Consider the following 25,041-nt stretch of genomic DNA (forward strand, 5'->3'; position numbering starts at 1 on the left):
CCATCGAGTCTTTCTACTTTTTTTATAATAATTTTCTCTAATGTATAAATGTGTCCATAAAAATGCACATTAGGCGTAAAAACAAATAAATAAATACATTATTATTATAACTTATAAAGCACCATATCACAAAAATGATTCTATGCAATATCGATTTTAATTAGATATTTAACTATATTAACTATCATATCTACTTAAATTTAAAACATTATTATTTGTTGTCTGCATCCCTACTAATAATATACACCGCACGCGCCTGATACACGAATTCTCACACGCGCACGCTCACTTAAATAAATTTGAAACTATATTTATGCTAATACATGAGCATTGATCTTTTGTTCCAGATATGCCAGAAAGGTGAAGATCAACTTTAATAAAACATTCGTAAGGGATGTTTTACTCATATAAAAAAGACAAAATATGCATCACGATTTAAGTAAAATGAATTTTAAGATAAGTTAAAAGTAACATTTAAAAGTGGTCGAAAGATTACTTTAAGTTGCTGCTTAAAGCCAAGAGCCAAAATTTGCGGAATCTTTTATAGATCAATTGGAAACGTTAATTTGATCGTAATTAACAAATAAACATGGACAGAAATAAATAAAAAGATAAAAGTGGAAATTAAAGTAAAGATGCATCCGTAAGTTTTAAACTATGGGGTGCGGACAGAGTAAGATCAATTTGTACCCCAGAAGAAACAAGGGCGGTAGCAAAGGACAAGGCAGCAAGAAGTCAGGTGAGTTCGAAATATACCTTTTTACTTACTCAACAAATTTACTTGAATGTATTTTATTCCCACCCAATTCAACCACAATTTTTTTTTTTTATTATCTGCTACTATTTAAACAAATGTATTTAATAATTATATTCATCCACAAAAATAATAAAATAAAAGCCCAGCATATCTCGATTTATTTGTACACAAAAGCAATTATAAATACGTCATGTCGAATTTGTTGTTCAACTGAGAACTTTTTGCTATTGCGTTTTATTTAAATTTTAAAACATTTTCAGATGGCTACTTTTTATAACAGAAACCCATTTAAAATAGAAAAAAAAACAAAACAAACCATCACGCCATTTCTGTGTAAGGGTAGGCAGAGAGGATAGAACGCCACATCACTCTATATTTGCATACAAATCTCGCTTCCTCTACATTCATACATCTTATCATGCACGCGCGCCGATTATTCCGACTTTTAACAGGTCCATCTTCAAGTATTTGTTGGATTTGGTCATGCCATGTATTTCTCGGTCTTCCTCTATTTCTTCATCCACCAACATTTGCAACGTAAATATTTTTAGCCGTTCTTTCGCTGTCCATTCGCTCTAAATGTCCAAACCAACGTCCTTTCTTGATTTTGCCGATAGTGCTTCTCTCAGCCTTGCATAATGTACGGATCTCGATATTTCGACAAGATTCAACCAACTTTCATCCCTGTTTTTCCAAGTTCATACTTTGCTCCCATAAATCAAGGTCGGGACCAGGACTCCATTGTGAACTGCTAATTTTGCCTCTTGCGACAAACATTTATTTGCCAAGGCTAACTTAAGTGCACCGTTCTTACTATTTATAGGTATGTAATTATTTAAAACGAATAAAATCAACGCACTTTCATAAAAACTTAATTTAATATTAATTAAAATCTACAAATAAACATAAAATAGTACATCAAAGTTAAATCAAAACTAAAATATAAAATTGATTTATAATTAAGAAAAAAAAACAACACAATGCATGTTAAACTAAAAAAAATATATTTTTAAAAAAAATCTCCAAATTAATCGGAGATATACTAATTTATCACTGATCGTATGCATAACCATACGACGCGACACAATAAAATTAGTTTGATTGATTTTTATTATAATATTTCTTATTTTATTTATTTTTTAGTAGCTAATCTTAGGACAGACGTTTATCCTCACAAGATATCCTTATTCGCCATAACAATTGATAATAATACCTTATTAATAATACGAAATACATGCCCCTGAAATATTGGTTCTAAATGTGGTTTTACACCGTGATATTTCATTGTTCCTGGACTGGCAAGCCTAATCACCTTACTATGTAATGAAAATGATTTGGATACGTTGCAATTGAAGTACTAATGCAGTGACCTGCGCACCACTGGGTGAAAAAATATGATTGTAAATAAGAGCAGATGCGTCTTTACCTCCGTAGATGCCGAGGAAATATAACGAGTTTATAAAGGATGGATAAAATTGAGAGCCCTATCATGTTTTGAAAGCATCTACCACTTTTCCGAAACTGTTCATAAAGACTTGTGTTTATCTTTAGTTTCGCATATCAATTCTTTTAAAACTAATTAAGCGAAAATTTAATATTTCTCGACAATCAAACCGCGGAATTAACAAAACAAAGAAACTTCAAAAGTGTTCATTGTACCCCTCACTGCAGTACTGTCAATTTGTGATTAATTAAATACACATGGTCAGTACAAACACCTTTTTAAAATTTTCCAGTATGACAGTGAAGGAATACAGTGTTAGTTCCAAATTGAGACCGCCGCTGCATGCTCCAGATCCCGCTTCGGAAAGGAATAAGAACGTAGTAATACAAACAAATCAAACAACACAAAACCCAAATACATATTGGAAACATTAGAATAATTTGCCGTATACAACATGCACTCAAGCAACAGAAGAAAAACAATACGTATCAAATTATCAAGATACTACTGGCAAAATCCTAACACAGATCCTAACATGATCCCTATCGAACTCAGGTGAAATAACATCTCGTCACAAAACTGAATTCCTCGCAAAAACCCTAATTATCCTAATACTAACAGTAGAAACAATCTTATGCAAAGACCCTAAGCGTACTAACAATCTCTCAGACCTTAGAGCAGACGAAACGGGTCAAAACGGGTAAAAAAAAACCGGTCAAAACGGGAAAATCAGGTATTGTGAGTGATCCAAAAATGCCTATAGGAACCAAAGGCAAAACATATAAGACGGCTGTTCTTCCAGCTGTGATCTACGAATCAGAATTACTGGACCATGAAAACGAAAATACAAGCAAAAAACACATTCTGCAGAAATTGGTGACAATAGTACGGACACGTGACATGCACAGACGAAATAAAGATCACGTGGCCAAACTTGCGCTAGATATTCCTACACAAGCGAGAACCGAGATCAACTACAAGCCACCGACCGTGGTGGACTAATATTGAGGGACCTGAGAGAGGAATAGCCGGCCTGTGAGATGACACAAGACAGGAAGACCTGGAGTCAGACACCAGAAGCGCTGACCCTAGGTGAACTGGAGAGAGGCGTGGAAAAATAACAAGAAAAAGGATCAGGACCTAATGAATATAATTATAAGCAAGCACAGCCCATACACAAAGCAAACAGCTGACAAGGCGACAGCTCCCATGACGAGAAGCCTGACGTTCTTCTTCGTAAACTCGAAGGATACGGGTGTTGTGGACATGGGGGTAGTCTTCGCCAACTGTATTACTGTTGAAGCTGGACTCGTTTTAGTAATCCTGATTGGAGTCTTCGGCGGGATCGGAGTTCCCAGCGCTTCTATTGAATGTATGTGAAAACACCATATTAGTTCCTGATTCAATTCGCAAGACCACGATACTTTATCCTCACCGTGCTTGGAAAACGTCTTGCAGAAAAATTGAAATATGAACTCCTTAAAACAAAAAAAAGACAAAGACATAACGTGATGTACTGTACACAGTATAAAATAAAATAGAAAAAAATAAATTGAAAAAATGAAACTAAATAAGACTAAATAAAACGGAATGGAAATGGAACAAAAAGGAATGAAATGGAATAGAATGCAGTTGGGTGAAATAAAATATACGTATTTTAATACCCTCAGTAATAGGGAAATATCACAGGCTACGAATACCGATAAAAATTTAATTAAATGGATTTCGAAAAATTAAATGTATTTTCAAAATCAATATGGATATTGTGGAGAAATGATTTGATACATAAATTGAAAAAAGAATCTTTAAAAAAATACGTCGCTAGAAAAACGCAACATGTTTGGCCTTGACAGTTGTGAAGTCAAGATTCGTGACAATGTTCTAAACGAATTTGAACGGTCAGGAACAAATAAACATAATTCGCGACGTATGAGGGGTGTGGCCAATGGAATGACAGTTTTTGCGGGAATTCAATTTTTTTTTACTGGACAGTATTTCATAGACAGCATTCAGGTGAAATCCTAAGTTCATATTTCAGTGTAAGTAATACGTCATCGTTAGCTTTTAGACATACGGCTATTGTATATTTATTGAATTAAATTGTATGAAAAAGTAAATTATTTAGCTAAATCTCAAAAGGAGCACTACCAGGAATCAAGCAAGAGGATGGGTCATAGGGTCTACCTCAAACTTTGAATTTGGGAGAAGAAATGTCAGGTTTTTGAGTCTTAAAATATTGAATGTATTGCCTGAACATTGTAAAACCATGACCCGAGTTTAATTGAATAATCTAGTTAAAAAATTGTCTCTGGGTTTGACTAGAGAAAATTCAGAAGAATTATTTGACACATTCATAAATATTAATATGAATAATTAAAATTGCATAATTATTTTTTAAGTAGGCAGACATGTTTTTAGGAAGACTATATATAATCCAGAAAAAAATATAGTAGATAAAGATGTTGATAAGTTCGGTAATAAATCATTATAATTATTTATATCATTTAAAATATTTTGAAATGGTACACATTGTTATACATTATACATTATGATATTTTCTTTTATTTATTGTTTTAAGGTGTTTTTTTACCTTTTTTTTTAAAGTGGAAAATGTACAAATAAATATGATTTCGAAAGCCCATTTACCATAAAACCATCAATACCGTCACAAATAAAACTGTATCTTCAGCAAATATGACAACTTTTTCATCTATAAGCAGGTTACACAATTCATTTATATAAATAATAAACTATGAAGGTCCTAAAGTACTGCCTTGCGGTACACCAAAGTTAATTTCTATAGCTTTACTCTTGCATTCATACCATTGGCGTGTCTCTGTTGTTTTGTTTTTAAAAAATGGTTTATTATGAGAACTAGAACCATCCAAAAATCCATAAAAAAGCCCAGTTGTATCTGCTGTCTTCGGGCGCACGGCATACAAATATCGTAGGGATACAAGAGAAATTGACCAAGTGGCAAAATAAATCATGTTCAGGGGAGCCATTTTAGTGTTTTTCTAGAGTTCAATTGCTTCTCAAAGATCAGATTTTTCAAGTGGGTGGTTTTCAATTTTACATTATATGTATGGTACTTTCAACTTTAATGTGAAGTATAAACATATTTTAAAAACATTTTAACATTTATATAAAAAAATAAATGAAAAAACTTAGTCAATTTTACCAGTAAAATTTGTCGGATAATCATTTTTGTTTCGTTCTTTGAGGAAGTTGGTATTTTGTTTTATTTTATTTTATAACTATAAATTAGGTTTTTGGGATTTTTTATTTCAATAATCCATTTTTTTTTATTTATGAAGGTTAAACCGAAATACAAAATCAATGAAAAAGAACAAATAATTGAGAAGTGTTACGTAGTAAATTAAAAAATAAATTTTATTAAAAAACATTTTATAAAAAAAACCATATCTGTCAAATAAAAAACGTATACTTACTTACTAACTTCTAAATACTTACTCTAACAAACTCTTCACTGGTGATATCACCTACAAGTAAAATTGACTAACTGTTACTTGGTCAATTCTTTGGATCTTAAATTTACCAACGAACGTGACTATATGGGTTGGTCAGTTTTACTGGTCAAAAATCTGTAAGCTTCTATTAAATGGTCACATATTTTACAACTTTAATTCTTTTTAGAGTGTCGGATCGACTTGGCACTTTTACCAGTCAAGATTTATGCTAATACGATGTCAAAAAGTCAATAATCTCAATTTCGACATTTTTGCAAATAGTCACTTTTACTTGTATAACCACGATATAACTATTTTTGTAAGACGCAAAATGTACCGATATAATTTTTTTAATTAATTTACTCTACCGTAAAACGGGGTTAAATTGCATCACTTTTTAATAACTTTTCAGCTATAATGATTTTTTTCATCGAGGAGATGAGTAGTGTTTTTGACAATAAATGTCATGGTTATATAATATATTTCCTTTACTTTTTTGTGGTTATAAGTATATTTTGTAGTTTCATATACAAGCTATAATTTTTTGAAAAATGATGCAAAGTAAGCCCTAGGGCGGGGTGACATTGCATCACTTTTTTTTTCCTTCAGTATCTTAATAGATTCCACATGGACATGGAAATATTAATATTAATATTTTTTGGTAAATTTAGTAAGAAATACTGGTATTATCAAATACATGACAAAATTCAACATACGAAACCACTTTACTCACCTTAGAATGATACACACTGTTGAAGATGTGATAAGAATTACCTATAGAAATTATTCATAAAAACTGCACAACCAACCCAAACCGCTAATCGCTCAGTACTAAAGTACCATATTGAATGGAAAATAACCTTAGGTAAGAGTGAAAAGTGACATCCATTGAATATTTGGAGAAACAATGAGTTATTGTTAGTAGCAATGACAACAGGTGTCTCTAAAAACTTTTTTTTTTTGATGCAATGTTACCCTTGATGGTGCAATTTAACCCCGTTTTACGGTATCTAAAAAAATAACAAAATCGGTTCAGTTTTAAGGTGCGGAAAATGGGACAGCAAAACGTCGATTTGGTAAATTCTAACAAAAATCATAATGTATACGTACATATCTAATTTGGAATAAATACAATAATTGATACCAAACTTTCGATTGTGTTCATTCAATCTATATAAAATGAACATAATAGTTTATTAACAAAAATAACTATGACTTTATCTACTACATACACACTTAGGTAATAGATTTTTCTGGATCATGTCTAGTCTGCCTAACTAGGTACAACCTGTTTTAAGGCAGACATTTTTATGCAAAAATAAACAATAACATTACTACCTACTAGTTGATTTACTATACAGTTGTATAATATTAATTTATACCATTTTTTATTTAAGAATGTATTTTGAGTAAATTTTCCGATTTTTCTAAACCAATTTTTTACAAATTTATTAAATTCAATCCGGGTCATAGTCTTGCAATATTTGGGTAACATATTGAATATTTTGGGGCCCAGAAACCTATTTTTTTTTGTCCGAATTCAGAGTTTGTGATCGACCCCATGACCCATCCTCTAGTTTGACTTCTGGTAGTGTAGGAGTGTTCCTTTTAGGACTTAGTAGAATAATTTGCTTTCACAAACATTATTATTCTGGAAATATATAATTGCCCTATATCTAAGATCTCAAATTCCTCAATTAACTTGATGCTGGGGTACCTGAAGGGCTTTTTAAAAATTATTTTGAGTATTGATTTTTGAGCAGATTATTCGAGTATGCACTCAAATCTAGCAATAGCGAAGCATTGCCAGGCTCGGGATTGGGAAGGGGAAAGAGTAGTAAGGGGTGAATGAAAAAAAGTGGGATTGTGAGATTGCAAGTAAACGAGATGCTGCTTTTGATGTTTACGTATACCGTTACTGGAATAAAACAAATTACCGTTGGGGTCGGGTCCTTTTTTGTGATGTTAACCTTAAAGTCGAAATAATTCATGAATTTGTTATCCGTCATCTTCTTCGCTACAATTTTGCTGGCGGTCCAATTACTCCTGTGCACCACGGAAATCCTGTGTTTGTGGAGACAGGTGTATCTAGGATAATAGGCAGACGGCAGCGGTCCCGGCATGTCTCTCGCGTGAATCCTGACGATCGTGGTATTATCCATTTCGGCATTTTTCATATCAACAACGAATTTGATGCAGGTATGGTTTCTGACTTTGATCAGATTAATAGGGGAAGCTCGGTCAGTAAAAGCCTGCTCCGATTGCTGCTCGGAATTCGATACATATATACAAGCTCCTCTGTATTTTATAAATGCTTTGTCAAACTCGTCCATGTCGCAAGTCGAAATTCGGTAATTTACTGGGTGGTACGCTGAAGCATAGCGAAAACAAATAATAATTGTGACCACAATTGCGACAATGCTCAATGACATTTTCCTCTTCAACATTATCACTTATGTATATACTCCCTTGTATAATATTATGTCACGATAAGAATTCCGCACGATAAGCAACGGCAATTCGCAGTATTATGTATTCTGCTATCTAATTTTTGTTTCTTATGTCCAAGATTCCGATTTCAAATTTTGTCTTATTTAAAAAAAAAATCTAGTACTTAAAATATTTATTCACGTATAAAATAGCTTAATGCGATAATCTCCGCATTCCTAGCTTCAAAACGGTAAAAAGTGGACTTCCGTGTTTCCTCTAAGGCTGTTGTCTGGTAAAACGCACGCAAAATGAGGAAATCATACGATTTTGCCATTTTAAAACGAATGATATGTGATGTTATTTTATCGACTTTTTATTTAAACTATTGTGTTATTATATATAATATCCCCTCATACCAGCACTTTTGCTGATTGGGAATATTTCGTCCAAATAAAATATGTAATGTAATACGTTAAGTTTATAGGCCTTGTATTTTATCATAAATAAATAAATCTAATCCAATCTTATGTTTTTTATTTTAAATCACGCAATAATAAAAAAAATAAAAAACATTAATTAGATAAAAACAATAGATTCTAGGTATATCTGTTAAAAAAATATAATTTAAAGTTTTATGTAACTATTGAATAAATATTAATATTTTTAGACCGGCAGATTACGCTATTTCAAATTTAGACTAAACTTAGGTATCAGCAGCACAATCACAAATGACTATCGACGTGCTAATTAGCGGCGTGATAATAATTTTTCACCGTGGTTGTTTATCGTATGCGCGGTCACAATGAAACATCCGTGAAAGTTATCGATCGGGATTATTATATTTTTTTAATATTGTCATACTTCAACTTGATGCTTGGCAACACCTAATATTAAATGTCAAAATTCAAAATATTTACGTTTCGCAACGCATAATCAATCACATATTTGAATTTTGCCGGTGTAAATATGGAGAATATTCCTAAACTGTAAGTAAAATAATGTAGTTTTATTTTTTTGTTCACAATTTATCATGCTATTTATTTGTTTATGAATCAAATTGAGAAAGCTATTAAACCAAACAATTGTTGAAGGCGTTTGGCGTTTTGCAACGCGACCGCGATAACTTCAGCGTGTTCATAATTTTTCGTTGTGATCGCTCAAATACTTAGCACGTTTTTTAGCACGTCGGTAGTCATTTGCGATTGAGCCCCTGGGATCTCAATTAACTCTTAAAACACCGTGGTAAATGATCCCTTTGCGCGCGGTGATGTAATATCGTATTACCACTAGTAAAAGACGGAATATTATAAAGTTCACACATTTGAAGAAAAAAAAGCATAGAGACATACTGTTTAATAATTGTTTTTCCATAATTTATGCGAATAAACATATAATTTATCCTTTTAATAGCAAAATAAATTAAAAATCACAAATACGCCGCTCATATTACGCGCGTGCGTCCCCCATCACTGCCATGAACCGACTGAAGACTTAATCTGTTTTTGACAATACCCGCCGCAGAACAGCGTCTCTGTTTTCCTTGTCATGATTTCTATCTTCGTGTGTAAGTGTTACATTAAAATAGTGTAAAATAAAGCTAAGTTTATCGCTTAGTTAACAATCATTGTTGATTGAGTTGATTTCTACAGAACCACAGTAAAAAATAGTAATTTAAAATTATATTACTTATATATTATGTACTTATATTTAGGTACAAATAAATCATTTTTTTGTAGATTACTTATAAAATAAATCACTGCTCGCCACTGCTGGCTCGTACATCATACCAACGAACTGATTGTTTGGTTACAGCTGGCGCGTTCGTAAAACTCACACAAACGCATTTAAAATCTACACGTTGTTGATTTAAAAAAGATAATATTTAATTTTAACCAAGTCTGCTATCTTTATTGTTTATCATTAAGTGTGTATACACATTTTCTCCAATAAAATTGGTACTGGGCATTTTAATTACACTGTATTAATTATTATTATAATGAACACAAAATATTGAATTAAAAACCTGTTTGTTTAAAAATAAATAATTATGTCATTTTCTTCATTGGTTTTTTTTCGCTCTAATCAAAAAGAGATTTTTAAAAACATTTAATACGTTTTCAAGATTTTTAAAATTAATATTCTGTACATTCAAAATGTTTTTGTGTAAGTTTTGCGAAAGCGCCAGCACTAGATAATCGTTATGAACATGATTCGATTAAATGAAAATATTTATTTATAAATCAGTGTTTTTAATCTGTAGCATAATATATACATCAAATATATAACATTTTATTTTTACTATAGTATCTCAGCAAAATTCAGACGAACGCAGAAGCATCCTATGTATATTTTATTACCATGTCATTAGCAATTAACATGGCAAATATTTGTCTATGATATGCTCGTAAGCGCGTCTGAGCGCGAGAGAGACATAGATTATTTTCATACTACGTATGGCGTGCGATGTCATACCATGAGCTTTTTCACAGATACTATACAATGTAATTGTCTATGACACGCTCGTAAGCGCGTCTGAGCGCGAGAGAGACATAGATTATTTTCATACTGCGTATGGCGTGCGATGTCATACCATGAGCTTTTTCACAGATACTACACAATGTGATTGTCTAAGACACGCTCGTTAGCGCGTCTGAGCGCGAGAGAGACATATATTATTTTCATACTACGTATGGCGTGCGATGTCATACCATGAGCTTTTTCACAGATACTACACAATGTGTTTGTGTAAGTATTGAGAACGCGCCAGCTTTAAAAAATCCACCAGTATTTACGCGCGAATTTTCGTTTACGGACTAGCCAGCAAGTGAGGTATCTATGGCGCAGAGCGCGAGGGAGGACTCTGGACAGTTACAGCTACATAAATCAATTTAATAATTATCATTATTTAATATTATTATAGTCCTTAAAATATAGCTTGATTAAAATGACAAAGAGACGGGTACGCCTCGAAACCGGTAGACATAGAAACATCGGTAAGTGGTTATGTACAAATACTTAAAAACATTAAAAAATATAGTCAAACATATTATAAAAACATATTCTTACTGTTGAGGAGTAGACTAGGTGTAAAGATTGCTTAGTCCTAAGAGTAGGAAAGGAAAGAGTGGACTCAAAGAATTAAGAAAAGTCCAGAAACCGCATACGCACATCAAACAGAAGGCGACAAAAATACTCATAAATGAGTAGGTTTACGTTTTGACCCATTAGTTTCTTTGTAGACGTCGCTCAATACGCAACTCCTGATTTGAATTCAACTATGCCGTGTTGTGTCCTTTTAAAGTGTATAAATACTGCTAGGATCTTAAAGAAAAAGGAAGCAATCACATTTCATGTGTAATTGGCAAATGAATGTGTAAATAGCAAATGAATTACTTAAAAATCTAATTATTTTTCCATCTGTCAGATTGTCGAAGAAACAAAATGAACATTTTGTAAATGTTGCCAGGGTTGTAATTTGTTTTACCCTACTTTGCTCATCTAATGAGAGAACTAATGAAAATTGGAAACTCGGATTAAACAACTCTGTGGTGGACATTTGACCGACATTATCTTTAAAACATCAAATATTATTTAACATGATAGAAAAATATTTGTTTTATGTCAAATAAAATTTGTTTTATATTTTAAGTTTAAAGTTCATTAATTCAATAACTCTTATTAAATGTTTTTTAGTTATCTACTCTATTGTGTCAATATTATTATTGATATGATATTGATAAAGGTTTCAGCTCTTTTACTTCACAAAAGTCAACAGATAGAAAAGTTGAGGAAATGTGGATGTTAAAAATGGGCAGAATGGTGAATGTTACACAGTGTGTAAAGTGGCCACTCAAACCAGCCAATGACATATCATTAGCCCTGTGAATGCCTAGACTTCCATATTCTCTTCACAAAAATGTTTTTTCTCTCTGTTGAAATAAATTTAAATATAAATAACTCCCTAGGGAAGAAATCCAGCAGTCTGCAATCATTTGGACATACTCAAACAATGTAGATTCTTTAGGCTTCTGTTGAACATTTGACGTTAGGATTTGCATCCGCCTGCCACTGAGGTACAGATATTATGTCAACAATGTTTTGAGTACGTTCAAATGCTTGCAGACAGGCTGGATTTCCTCCAAAGAGAGTTATTCCGATCCAATTTTGTTGCAACAGCGATGGAAAACAGTTTTGAGGAATGAACATGGAAGTCTAGTCATTTACAGGTCATAAGTTCTGTAAATGAGTAGATATGAGCATAATTGCCATGAGATTTTTATTGAATTTTTTGTTTATGTAATAATACGAGTGCCTCCACTTTATAATATGTTGTACTCCAACTCAACACAAGGTTCTGGGCCTCATAGAGTTAGGGATACGTTGTTTTTTGTAATATATATCTTTATAAAATAAACTAGCGGACCCGACAGACGTTGTACTGCCCGAACCATTGGCTTGCCTGCCATAAGCTGGTTGAGCAAACGTTTTTTCGATTTTCAATTTTTCGATAAACTATATACTAAGTGACATTTGACATTGAGTTTGACATTTCAATATTTTCGTTTCGCCATTGTTTGATTTGATGTTGACCAAAGCAAACTAAAAAAAAGTGCAATACCTCGTTATCCTGCGCTGATTGGCTAAGGCCCGGTTGTATGATTGATTAATGTAGTAATAGTAAACAATCTGTAGTAATAGTCCAAAATAGAAAAAAATAGTTGTTTCATCTACAGTAACTAAAGGTGAATACATATAATTAAGAATAGTTCAGAAACCACATACTCACATCAAACTGAAGGTGACTAAACTACTCATAAATGAGTAGGTTTACGTTTTGACACATTAGTTTCTTTGTAGACGTCGCTCAGAACGCAACTCCTGATTTGAATTCAACAATGCCGTGTTGTGTCCTTTTAAAGTGTAGAAATACTGCTAGGATCTTAAAGAAAAAGGATACAATGACATTTCATGTGTAATTAGCAAATGAATGTGTAAGTGTCAAATACTTAAAAATTCAATTATTCGTCCATCTGTCAGATTGTCGAAGAACAATATAGAAATTTCGTTAGTGTTGCCAGGGTAGTAATTTTTTTACCATATTTTGCTCATCTTATAAGAGAAATAATAAAAATTAGACCTCGGAACTCTGTGGTGGACATTTGACCGATATTATCTTTAAAACATCAAATATTTTTTAATATGATGTAAAAATATCCATTTTAACGACAAACTCGTCTCACCAAAAAAGTGGTGTAATTATGTAGAAATACGATTTTTTAAATGTATTGAATTTAATATTATTTAAGTGTTACCAAAAATCCAATAAAAATAAATAAATGGGTAGAAATTATAAGGAATTTAAGGAATGAATCTGATTGAGATCCACAAAAAACAAATGCGGTTTGTAAACATTCAAAAACTGTTTTTTTTAAAAACAAAAAAAAACAACCTGCAACCCTGGTAGATCGATGAATAAAACATTTATGCTCCTAACTTATTTTTTATATATTCGATTAAATATTTTAATATCTACAAACACGCACAGCGCAAATATCTATATTTCTCTAAAACCCGCATGTAAATCGGTTGAGCCGTTTAGGAGTAGTACGGTGACATCACACGTACAGAGGAATTATATATATAATAAACAAAAATAAATTATTTATTTATTTATTTATTTATTTATTTATTTATTTATTTATTTACGGACAAAGTCCATTATCATTTCATTTTATTCATTTTATTCATTTTATTCATTTTATTCATTTTATTCATTTTATTCATTTTATTCATTTTATTCATTTTATTCATTTTATTCATTTTATTCATTTTATTCATTTTATTCATTTTATTCATTTTATTCATTTTATTCATTTTATTCATTTTACTCATTTTACTCATTTTACTCATTTTACTCATTTTATTCATTTTATTCATTTTATTCATTTTATTCATTTTATTCATTTTATTTATTTTATTTATTTTATTTATTTTATTTAGTTTATTTATTTTATTTATTTTATTTATTTTATTTATTTTATTTATTTTATTTATTTTATTTATTTATGTATTTAATCCAATATAAAATACAAATACATAGTTAGCAAAAATGTTTATACAATAGGTACGGTACATTCAATATATTTTTACTTTTATTTATGCATGTAGCCACTCCACTGGCCCACAGGCACGTTCCGGAGTGTTAAACTTCTTAGATTAACTATTTAATACAAAAAATATTTATTCTTGCTACGCGAAGAATGAATGTCCGCCAATACAGCAATAAATATGTATAAGAGAGAGTATGAAGATAAAACTCAAACAACAAAAAAAACAAAGACGCTGTTCTGTGGCCATTGTTTGTGTGAAACAGATTCAGTCAATTATTAACAGTGATGGGGGACGCACGCATATAAAATAAGCGGCGTATTTACGATTTTTAATTGATTTTGCTATAACAGGGCTAAATTATACGTTTATTTTAATAAATTATGGAAAAAGAATTCTAAAACAGTATGTCTCCATGTTTTTTTTGTTTTCAAATGTCTGAACTTTAGAATATTCCGTCTTTTTCTTAGGGTAAGACGATGTTACATCATCGAGCGCAAATGAATTCTTTGCCACAGTATTTTAGTTAGTTAGAAAAAAGTTGCGTCAATCCGAATGATTTATTATATACTATGAGACTCTTAATAATAATAATTATGATATAAATATATATTTCAAAACACAAAAAAAAAAATTTTTTTAACCACCACATTATAATAATTATTTATAATATTTCCTTTCTTATAGCTTGCAGTGTCCAAATTATAAGCGAGTAAAGATCACTTAATAAAATTTTAGCTACCTTGCCTGATTAAAAATCTTCTGTATCAGAATAAAAAAGTTACATCTGGAATTCATTAAAAAGACATGGATGAATTATGTTGTGGGCATAAAACCTCCAAAACACAAAAATTGATTTTTCCTCTGGGTTCAAACATTTATGATGACATTATATAAAAAAATAATGTTTTTTGGGTTAATGACTTTTGCCTGAAAGACGACGAAATGGATGAATTAAATATATATGAGGTTTATACATTGGTGAATGTCACACAGTGCGTAAAGTAACCGCTTATAACAGCTAATGACAGGTCATAGGCCCAGTTAATGTATGGGATTATATAATTATTTATTAAGGAAATCATCCAGTCTTTTTTAATACAAGGTACAAAAGAAAAATTTATAAACGTAAGACCAATTACAGATTTCACATTAATTTATTATGAATGCAGATGGAGAAGATAAAAATAAATAAATTAAAAAAAAAAAATTTAGGAAAATTTCAAAAATAAATAAAAGTACTTAAAATGGAGAAGGCATTGTATAGCTCCAACTCTACTTTCCTTCCTCCCTCTCTCTCTACTTTCATGAACATTTATATTTTTTAGTAAAAATTCACAACCAACAATAATTAATTACATGCAGGTAGTATATGTAAATATGAATAAGTAAAAATTAAGAGTTGAAATTAAAAGTTAAAAATTAAAAATATAAATAAAAAAGATAAATTAAAAATATCTTTAACAGATTTGATGAAAATATAATATTTACAGTGCAATATGTCGATGTCACTAAAGCTGTCATTATAGGCAATCTGTATTCTTCGAAGAGTGCTATTTTTCATTAGTCACTGAGTCGGGAATGTCGAAGAGTACAGATTGACGAGTTCTACGGACAGGGACTCGATATGAAATGCTTCTAACAATTTCTAGGCTATCAATTAGGTTTCCCTTTCTAAAATGTTTCCCTACTTGTAATATTTTGGACTTGCACGTAACCCCACACGAGGCACAATTAAGTTTTTGACGTGTTATTGCAGTCGGCGCTGACTCCAAGGATGGCGAGGAAGATGAGGCTAGCAGTACTGCGGCTGACGGGCGGTCCGCGGTTGGAGATGCGGCTGGCGGCAAACCGCGGCCGCCGCCCGCGCCGCCGCACGCGCTGGGAAACGCGACCGTGTGAGTGTTCCTTTTTTATTTACTAGCAGAAAACAGTTGAATTTTGTCTAAGGGAAGAAAAAATTGCAGGAGACTGCTACGAGATATTTCATATGTTTATATATAGTACTATTGAGTGCGTTGTCCAGATGTTTATTGAAATGTATGTAATAATTATTATTTGTAGTATTCTTTAATAATATGCAAGCTTCCACTCTCTATTTTGTTGTATCCCAACTCAACACAGGGCTCTTGACCTCATAGAGTGAGGGATACGTTATTATTATTATTTTTAATATGTGATTTTATATGAATAAATAAAAATAATAATATCGAATGATTTTGGTGAAATAATCCAGTCAGAATGTTACCCGCATCAATAAAGGCTTCAGATGTTGAACTTCACAAAGACCAATAGATGGTAGAATTGAAGGAATATAGATGTTCAAACATAACATCAACATTCAAACATGTGACACCGACTTTAAATTTATCTTCTGCTTAACTTTTAACTTTTACTTTTACATACATCTACTACCTGTATCTAATGAATTATTGTTGATTGTGAATTTTTGAGTAATTAATCAAATGTTAGTAGAAGCAGAGAGAGAGGGGAGAAAGGTAGAGTTGAAACTATACCATGTATTTTCCCTTTTATGTACTATTTATTAAATTTTTTAAATATTTTTTTTTCCTTTTTTTCTCCTCATCTTCTGTATCCATAATACATTTATGTGAAATCTGTTAATGGTCTTACTTTTTAAAATTGTTTTTTGTACGTAAAATTGTTTTTTGTACTATGATTTCCATAACAAATAAATAAATAATGTTACACAGGTCAGAAGCCCTGTAAATGCTTAGACTTTTATAAAATATTTTTCGTCTGTCTTGTAATGTATATGTTCATGATTCCCAAGGGGGTTGTATCCAGTTCTTATCAACAAAAATTTGGATTGACTAAAAAGATTGTTTATAAATATCTTACAATGTACTGGTATGAATGGATGCAAAAAAGACGGGAAAGATATGGCATGACCAAGTCAAACAAATACTTTAAGATGGACCTGACAAATGTCGGAATGATTGGCGTTCGCGTGGGAGAACATGTATGAATGAAGAGGAAACTAGGTCTGATGTTTCATCCTCTCAGCCCACCCTTACGGGGAAACGGCATGATGGTTTGTTTGTCCTTTTGGTATTTTATACAATTTTCTGTGAAATTTGAAATTTGAGTTTCACTTGGGGAAACTGCGTGGCAATTCGTTGGAGTTGATTGTCATTAGGTTATGGGATTTCACGCCTACAGTAGAAAATAATGATCGATGTTGGTATATTCAATTTTTAATAAAATTTGTTTTATTTTCAGGGAAATATCAGCAAGTCAACAGGATTTTTTCAAGATGCTGGACGACAAAATTGAAAAGGCAAGTAATTCATTTGATACGAATCAACGTACTATTTTCCACATTCGCTCATAAGTGAAGCACGTGGACATCGCCAGATCACCTATCGCCAGCCAGTAAAGAATAGAATTCTAGAAAATATTTTATTTTTGAAATTTAGTTATTTATTTTCCATTATTTACTTTTATTTACATTAAGAACATTTCAGAATATCCAATTAATTATTTACACATAGCAAAATATACATATCAGATTTATTAAATAGAAAAGAGAAAAAAAGTCATGTAAAAGTGACATACATATTACAATTTTGAAATTGCCCTTCTAAGAGAAATCCCACTGTCATGAAATATACCAACATCTGTGCCTCGATTATGAACGCTATCTTCATCTGTAAATATCAAGACGGTATACTTAAATTCTGTACTATCTGTGTCTTACCTCGGTATGTACTACCTACTTGTCATATCGACATCATATGATCGAAACAAGCCAATGGAATGACCGCAAACAATTAGTCCGCGTTCCTTACGCCATTAACATTTAAAATAGTTCTCATTTTTATTTTAAATAGGCTTCTGTAATAAAAAGACGAATTTTGCATGACTTTTGGAAATCACCAAGACGGTACACTTAACGATCGTCTGTATGTATCTACCGATCTGCACAGATCGACTACAAAGCCGGCTCCTATAACGTCTCGATACTTACACTCGGAAATATAGTAAAACAGATGGAAAAAATATAATAACTAAATTATTTTTTTTAGAGCGGTAACTTTCTGTCACATAATCTGTGTCTGACGCCTAGATACTTTTATTTGTAAGTAGGAGAGAACCTAGCGAAATTATTTTCACATCTAGGCGTTCATTTTATTAAAGTGATAGTTATGTCGGAATTTAATTCGACTTCAAAACTTACTTATTTCTCTCTCATATTTTTAATAGGCTTTTTAGAAAAAAAGTGCCCACCTCAAAACTATTAAAATTTGTAATAAATCATAATTAAAGGAAAAATTGCTCGGTGGAACAAAATTTTTGACACTTTTAATGCGTAGATAAACGTATCAAGGGGTTCTAGACTCATCGGTATAAAATTATGTACTTACATCAAAACTTGATGGTGGGGGTATCGATACTATACCTTCCTAGTCTGTCGGGAGACTTTTATCTTCAACTATGACGTCATACTGAAGCTATGTCATTTTAGAGCGTAGATATGTGTACCGTGACGTACGCTTACCCTTGATTCATATCGATGTACCTACCCAAAACTTAAAGGTGGGGGGTTGGTAGTATATCTTTATAATCGCTAGAGGGAATTTATCTTCAACTATACCGTCAAGGTGAAGGTATCACGTCTTTATCTTCCCATCATAATCGAGGCCCTGAGGCGTAACGATAGAATAACACGATTGCTCTACCTACCGGCATAACCATTGGCAGGTTGGTTCTGCATCGTGGTTGGTAGATTTATATCTTTTTATCTTTGTATTATTTTAAAAGGTGTAGTAAGGAAAACAACTTATTTAAAATAGAAGTGAAAAGTTATAAATATAATACTTTTTTGTGTGACACTGATTGAAAATACAATTTTTTTGCCATTTATATGTTATGCTGAACATATAGTTTAAAGTATTGTAAATAGCATGATGTTCGCTGGTTGCTAGTTGTTGGAAGTTCACCCTTAACTAGTTGTTGATTTTAAATTTTAAGCACCGGCCAAATACACATAGAATTTATCCTGTACCCGGCCTATTTTTGTGAAATTTCATGCTTTGTGAAGGGTTTCTTAAAGTGTCATAATTACGAAAATACTGAATCGAATCAATTGAAACTTATCATATTTATTTGAAACAATTCAACTAGTCATTTTTGTATGATAGTTTGCCAACATTAGCCTTTATGGAGAGCCACAATGCAATCTTCGCACATATATATTATCTATTTAATTTTACCATGTATTTTTATTGTTATTTATTGTGGCTTGACACAGACACAGCCTAAAAAGCCTTAATAAGTTCATAAATATTTAATTTTGTTATTTTGAATGAATAAATAAATAAATAAAATAAATAAATACTGGGTCTCACTCCTTTTTTGTGCTTTATATCCTGGAGACGTGTAAACAGGTGTTTATAATAACCACGCGTTGTGCCCCGGTCCCGTGTTTTCACGTATTTTACCAGCAGCGAAAAAGTACCGATAAAAGTCACTAGATATTAATAAAATGTACTTTTTTAGACAGCTGGTAAATTACTTATATAATCACGTGTTTACACGGCTCCGGGATACAAAGTGTTAAGAAGATTTTTTTAATATGTCATTTTATTTTTTTAAATTTTATTTTTTATTTATTTATTTACAATTTTTATCAAACATACAATTTCGCGTTCACTTTGCCCAACTAACAAGGGTACATACCCCGTTCCAAGCTAGGCAATTACATTATAATATATGATAATAGTTAACAAATTAATAGAGAGCACAGACTAATAAAATATAAACTTACTCGTATACACATTTTGATACATATGCATACACACACACGTACATACACCCATGCTCATACACATACATACATTCATAAAACATAGACAATTTATTTATAATGCGAAACATCATGGTTGCCATCTGTATATATATATATATATTTGAATTATTCTCTATTTTCATATTTTATTTTCGACATCCAGTAAGAATCTCCAATCCGTGGCATGCGTCAACTTTTCTAACTCCCTACGACCAATGTCATGAAAGAGCGGATTAAATACGAATTATCATTATTATTGGATAGTCTTTAAATTTCAAGACTTGGTTTCCGAGTCTCGTCTTAATCTCGAAACTCAAATTTGTGTCAAGACGGGTAGCCCTTAACACAAAGTTTGGTCAAAGGTGCGAAGATTATTTCTCTGCCAAACTATTAATTAGGCTTCCTCATAAAATTACTTTAACTAATGATAAAACATATTTTCAAAAACACCTATGAAAAAATAAAAATAAAAAAAAGTTCTGAACACTGTACAGTTCTTCTTACAACATATTTTATTTGTAAAAAAGATTTTGAAATAAATTTTCTGTTTTTTTTAACATACTCAGTATAATAATAATAATAATAATAAAAAGAGACAGGCTTTCTATCATAGGCAAGCGTAAATAAAAACTATGTAAAATTCATCATTTTGCTTCGCTTGAATATCGACATTTTTTTAATTCTTCTCTTTGTTGATTGTTGCTCGAGTATAAGAGCTAAAACCATTTGATGTACGAAAAATTCTTCCGAATAAATTAACTTTCTATTTTTTTATATTTACGCATCCACGCACACGCACCCTCTCCCTCATTCATTCCCACACGCACATGTACCCTCTCCCTCATTCATTCACGCATACACACATTCACATACACATGAATACAAACGTCACACACATACAATTACGTAAACTCTTTTCTTATATATTATGTGTCATTAGATTAACAATGGTTTTTTTAATTGGCTCTAGTATTGTTAATATTTTTCTACTTATTTTTTTTATGTAATAGCTGTAAAAATCCCAAATAAAATAAAAAACATAAATAAACGAAATGAAAAACCAAAGTTGTTTTTTACTTTTCAGATGGGCTATTTGTTGGTCGCTTAAACTGTAATTTGTGTGTCAGAATTCGTGTTTGGTTTAATAAATATTACTTTTCTCAGATGAGAGTTTTATTCTTAGACACTGATATATTTACTTTTTACTTGTACAATGAATGTTTTTATTATTTGTTTTGAAAATTATCTCTTTCAACGTAATGTTGTGAGAATTATTAATTATATGATATTACGAATGATTTATTCAACAATCATTTAAATTACGAGTTCATTGTTTCAAATGTGTTTGTTTTTTCAGGGACGCGATTACGATTCGTCAAGTGAGACAGAGATTCAAATGGAACAAGCGAGAATCTCTTCGCTTCTTATGCATTGGGAGTCAGCCTCGCAATCTTCCTCCCAGTGCAACCATTCCTCGCCTCCTACCCCATCACGCAGAAGGCAAAATGCCAAGCAGACATCTCTCGAGAAACCGAGAAGCCCAGATCTCAGAAGGTATGTCAAGGGACAACCGAGCAGACCGTCACAACCCACTTCTCCGGGTTCTCCGCCTTCTAGAAGATGCCATGGACCACAGCTCACTTACCAGTCTAGCCAAGAATCAGACAAACAAGATCCGAAGGTCCAATACGATAACAGAATAAGTTCCCCTATAAAAAGACCTCAAGTACAAGCCCCTAATTGGAAAGGAAACCAAAAAATACCACAGTTCACTCCGAAACCTGGACAAAAAATAGAATCGTGCGAAGACCAAAGATGCTACAGCCCAAATCTACTCACCCAAAGAGAAATTCACCAGTCGTATGGAGTATCGCAAGAATACTTGGAAACAAACAGAGAAAGTTCACAAATTACTTACAACCCTACATTCCAATCTCATAGCCCGTCACATGGCCCAAATAAGCCAACGGGTGGACAACCCATGACTCCTCAGCCATACATCGCTCAGATTATTACATATCCTATGTCTCAACAAGCAGTGGCTTATCAGAATGCGACCCAAAAGTACATATCTCAAACTCCGACATATCAACAGCAACAACCCGGGCCTTCGATTCCTGCTCAGAGATATCCAGGACGAGCTCAGCCAGGTACTCAACAAGTCCAACCAAATATTTATTATATCGCCCCTACAGCTATTGTGCCTCCAGCCATGCAAGAACAAGCCCTAACTCCGAAACAACAGACTGCCATTCACCTACAGCAGTATGTAGCTATGAAGCAAGCTCAACAAGCAATGGGATATACACAGAGAATACCAGGAGGACAGACGATACACGATTTTGGTCAATACTGTCCATCGCCGAGCGAGTCACCGGGAAACTACAATAGGAAGCTTTATGATCGAACAGACGAGAGTTATTCTCTTAACTTCATGACAGTTGGAAGACCCCAAAAGTCTGTACTTCAAACCCAGACCTCGAGGCAAGCATCACCCGGTGTTGTGCAGTTACAACAGAGCATAGGCGTCACGCCCAACGTCCAGCAATTCGCGAGCTTTATTCAAAGAAGTACAAATCCAAATACATTTCAAAATAAACCAGGATGCACCGCCTCATTGGGGAGGCATCAGTCCTTGAATCAAAAAGACACCATCACAGCAGAAAGGTATGGGATATCCAATCCGCCAGCAAACGTTAACAATTCCCAGAATAATATTGGGATGCGTAATAACATGTGCCAAAGTTTGAATATTGTAACTCAGAAGACGGTCGGACAGATCGTCCCAGTAGGAAGCACGGATTTGGTGATCTATCAGAACCTCGCCGGGGCTACGGGGGCGCCGGACCCGAGAGTCAACTCCAACAATAGTTCGGCGGTGAGCAATGATGCTGCTGGTAAAGGAATGCAAATACAAGGACAAGACAATAAGGGACGAGACAACTTCTTCACAAGCGCGGAAGTGTGCCAAATGAGTGGTCAGACAACGGAAATGAAATCAGTGTCAAAGCAACATTTAGGTTCAAATATTGTAGGCAGACAGGTGTACTATAGTCAGGTGGTGTCGGCGAATGAACAAAAATCTACCAACCCTGCAAATTACAACGTCAACACGGACTCCGGAATAAAAAAAAGTGACAGTACAATTAAAAGTGCACGGCCACCTGTTCAAAACAAAAATTCTTTAGAAAACTCAACGGAGTATCTTTGATCTTGGTTTTAGTAAATGTTGATGTAGTGTCTTAGGATCTGAAGACGTGGAAACATGCAAAAAATATTTACGGTTTCTTTTTTATTTTGTTGCTAAGATAAAACGTATGCATGTGTCAAGATATTGTGCCATATTATGTATTTTTAATGCTAAAGTATTTTCATTCGCCATCATAGTATAAAACCTCTTTCAAGAGCGATATACAGCTAGTACTGCCATCTATGTGAAGTAATATAAACCATTTTAAAATTAAATGAAAAAATAACGCTTTCGTGAAACTACGTTTGTGAAATGTACTATTATCTATATTATCTATTAGAGACTGTTATACTTAAAAGTGGTATTTAAAAAAAAAGAATATAACTAATTTATTAGAATATTGGAATTTTCGTCTCGATATTCTTAAAATCTGAAAATTGGCCGAATTCACGGTGCCCTCTACAGGAAGAATTTTAAACTAAGAAACTTCATAAAGAAAACTTTTTAGTCTGAGTAATAAAAAATTATTTTAACTTTATTGATGACCTTGTTTTCGAAACCTCAAACGTCACAAACCAACAAATTTTCAGGAGAGTGTTAAAACTAAATACCATGGGCTTGCTATGGTTATTGTATCATTTAATGAAATAATATAAAGAATGGTTGAAACAAAAATAGCGATTTAACAAAAATTTGAATAGTATTGAACTTTCCGTATTTAGATTTGTCAAAATATTCAGTAAACACCGCTAAAAACATATATAAAAGACTATCCAAAACACCCTTTGAGCTGTCAAACAATGAGTGATAGTGACGCTAGACTGTTAAACTAAGCCAAATTCTTTTTATTTTTTTTACATATCATATTATCAGCGCTATGATTTTTTAAAGTTTTGTATTTCTGAAAAAGTTCCGCTCGTTACGTCAGATGTTGTTCTCAGTTAGTTCTTCCCATTGGTTCGTTTACGGTAAGCCAACCGGATATCCTTTACAGCTCTGACATCATTGGTTGGTTCATATGAACCAGTGACGTCAAACAAAGTACCTAGTGCGTTTTTATTAAAATATTTTTTATGATTTTTTCGTACATTTTCAAGAAACATTGCTGTACAATTTAATGTTTTAATTTTTACCGCGCTAAAGAAAACATTTATTGTATCCAATTTCCCGTAGGGCTAAGTTCCTCATTGCTGTTTTCACAAAAACACCGTATTTAAACAGTGAATTTAAGGTACCTACGATTTTTTAGAAAGATTAATTGTATGGACTCATAGGCAGAGAATAAAAAATCGAATAATATCATTTTAGAAAAATTAGAACATTTGATGTTTTTAGAGCGAGGTCGTCAATTATTTGTTAATTTTTAATAAACTTTAACTCAACAAAATTTAAAAATGTAAAATATGTAAACATATTCTGTCATCTTTGAAAGGCCATAAGAATACAAATAATTTCTAAATGTTATATTTGAAGCACTAACTTTTTGGTTATTCATTATAATAATTTTTAAAAAAGAACTTTGTTTTTAACCACTATTTTTGTTTCCACCGACCGGTTTCGAAGCAAACAAGCTTCTTCGTCAAGGTTTACGTAACTAATGAATTATTTCCTATTTTATTTTATCCATGTTTACTAAAAATGGAGCTTATAAATCAAGTCTTTTTTTCCCTAAAAGGGTGGTAATTTGAAATGCGTATTTTCGAAACTAGACAGGAGTGGACTTAAATAAATATTGTTTATTTGGTTATTTTTTTTTCTTATTATGAATCATTATAAATAAGCTTGCTAATAATAATTTATATAATTAGAACTTAATTGATAAAATATTAA

The 25,041-nt window shown here is 32.2% G+C and overlaps 1 protein-coding gene across 1 annotated transcript in view; it reads left to right on the plus strand.

Moving 5' to 3' along the window:
- Nucleotides 1-24,494, plus strand: part of tow (target of wingless repressor) — a 60,931-nt gene extending 36,437 nt beyond the window's left edge. The window contains exons 2-5 of the mRNA XM_088234492.1: nucleotides 348-739; nucleotides 15,969-16,107; nucleotides 17,453-17,510; nucleotides 21,379-24,494. Of these exons, the coding sequence (XP_088090618.1) occupies nucleotides 658-739; nucleotides 15,969-16,107; nucleotides 17,453-17,510; nucleotides 21,379-23,232 (2,133 nt within the window). The 5' untranslated portion in view covers nucleotides 348-657 and the 3' untranslated portion in view covers nucleotides 23,233-24,494. The remainder of the gene's footprint in view (nucleotides 1-347; nucleotides 740-15,968; nucleotides 16,108-17,452; nucleotides 17,511-21,378) is intronic.
- The last annotated feature ends 547 nt before the right edge of the window (nucleotides 24,495-25,041 follow it).

The sequence above is a fragment of the Micrasema longulum genome, unplaced genomic scaffold (genome assembly GCF_059751315.1).
Source record: "Micrasema longulum isolate JH-2025_06_02 unplaced genomic scaffold, ASM5975131v1 h1tg001249l, whole genome shotgun sequence".
Taxonomy (NCBI): domain Eukaryota; kingdom Metazoa; phylum Arthropoda; class Insecta; order Trichoptera; family Brachycentridae; genus Micrasema; species Micrasema longulum.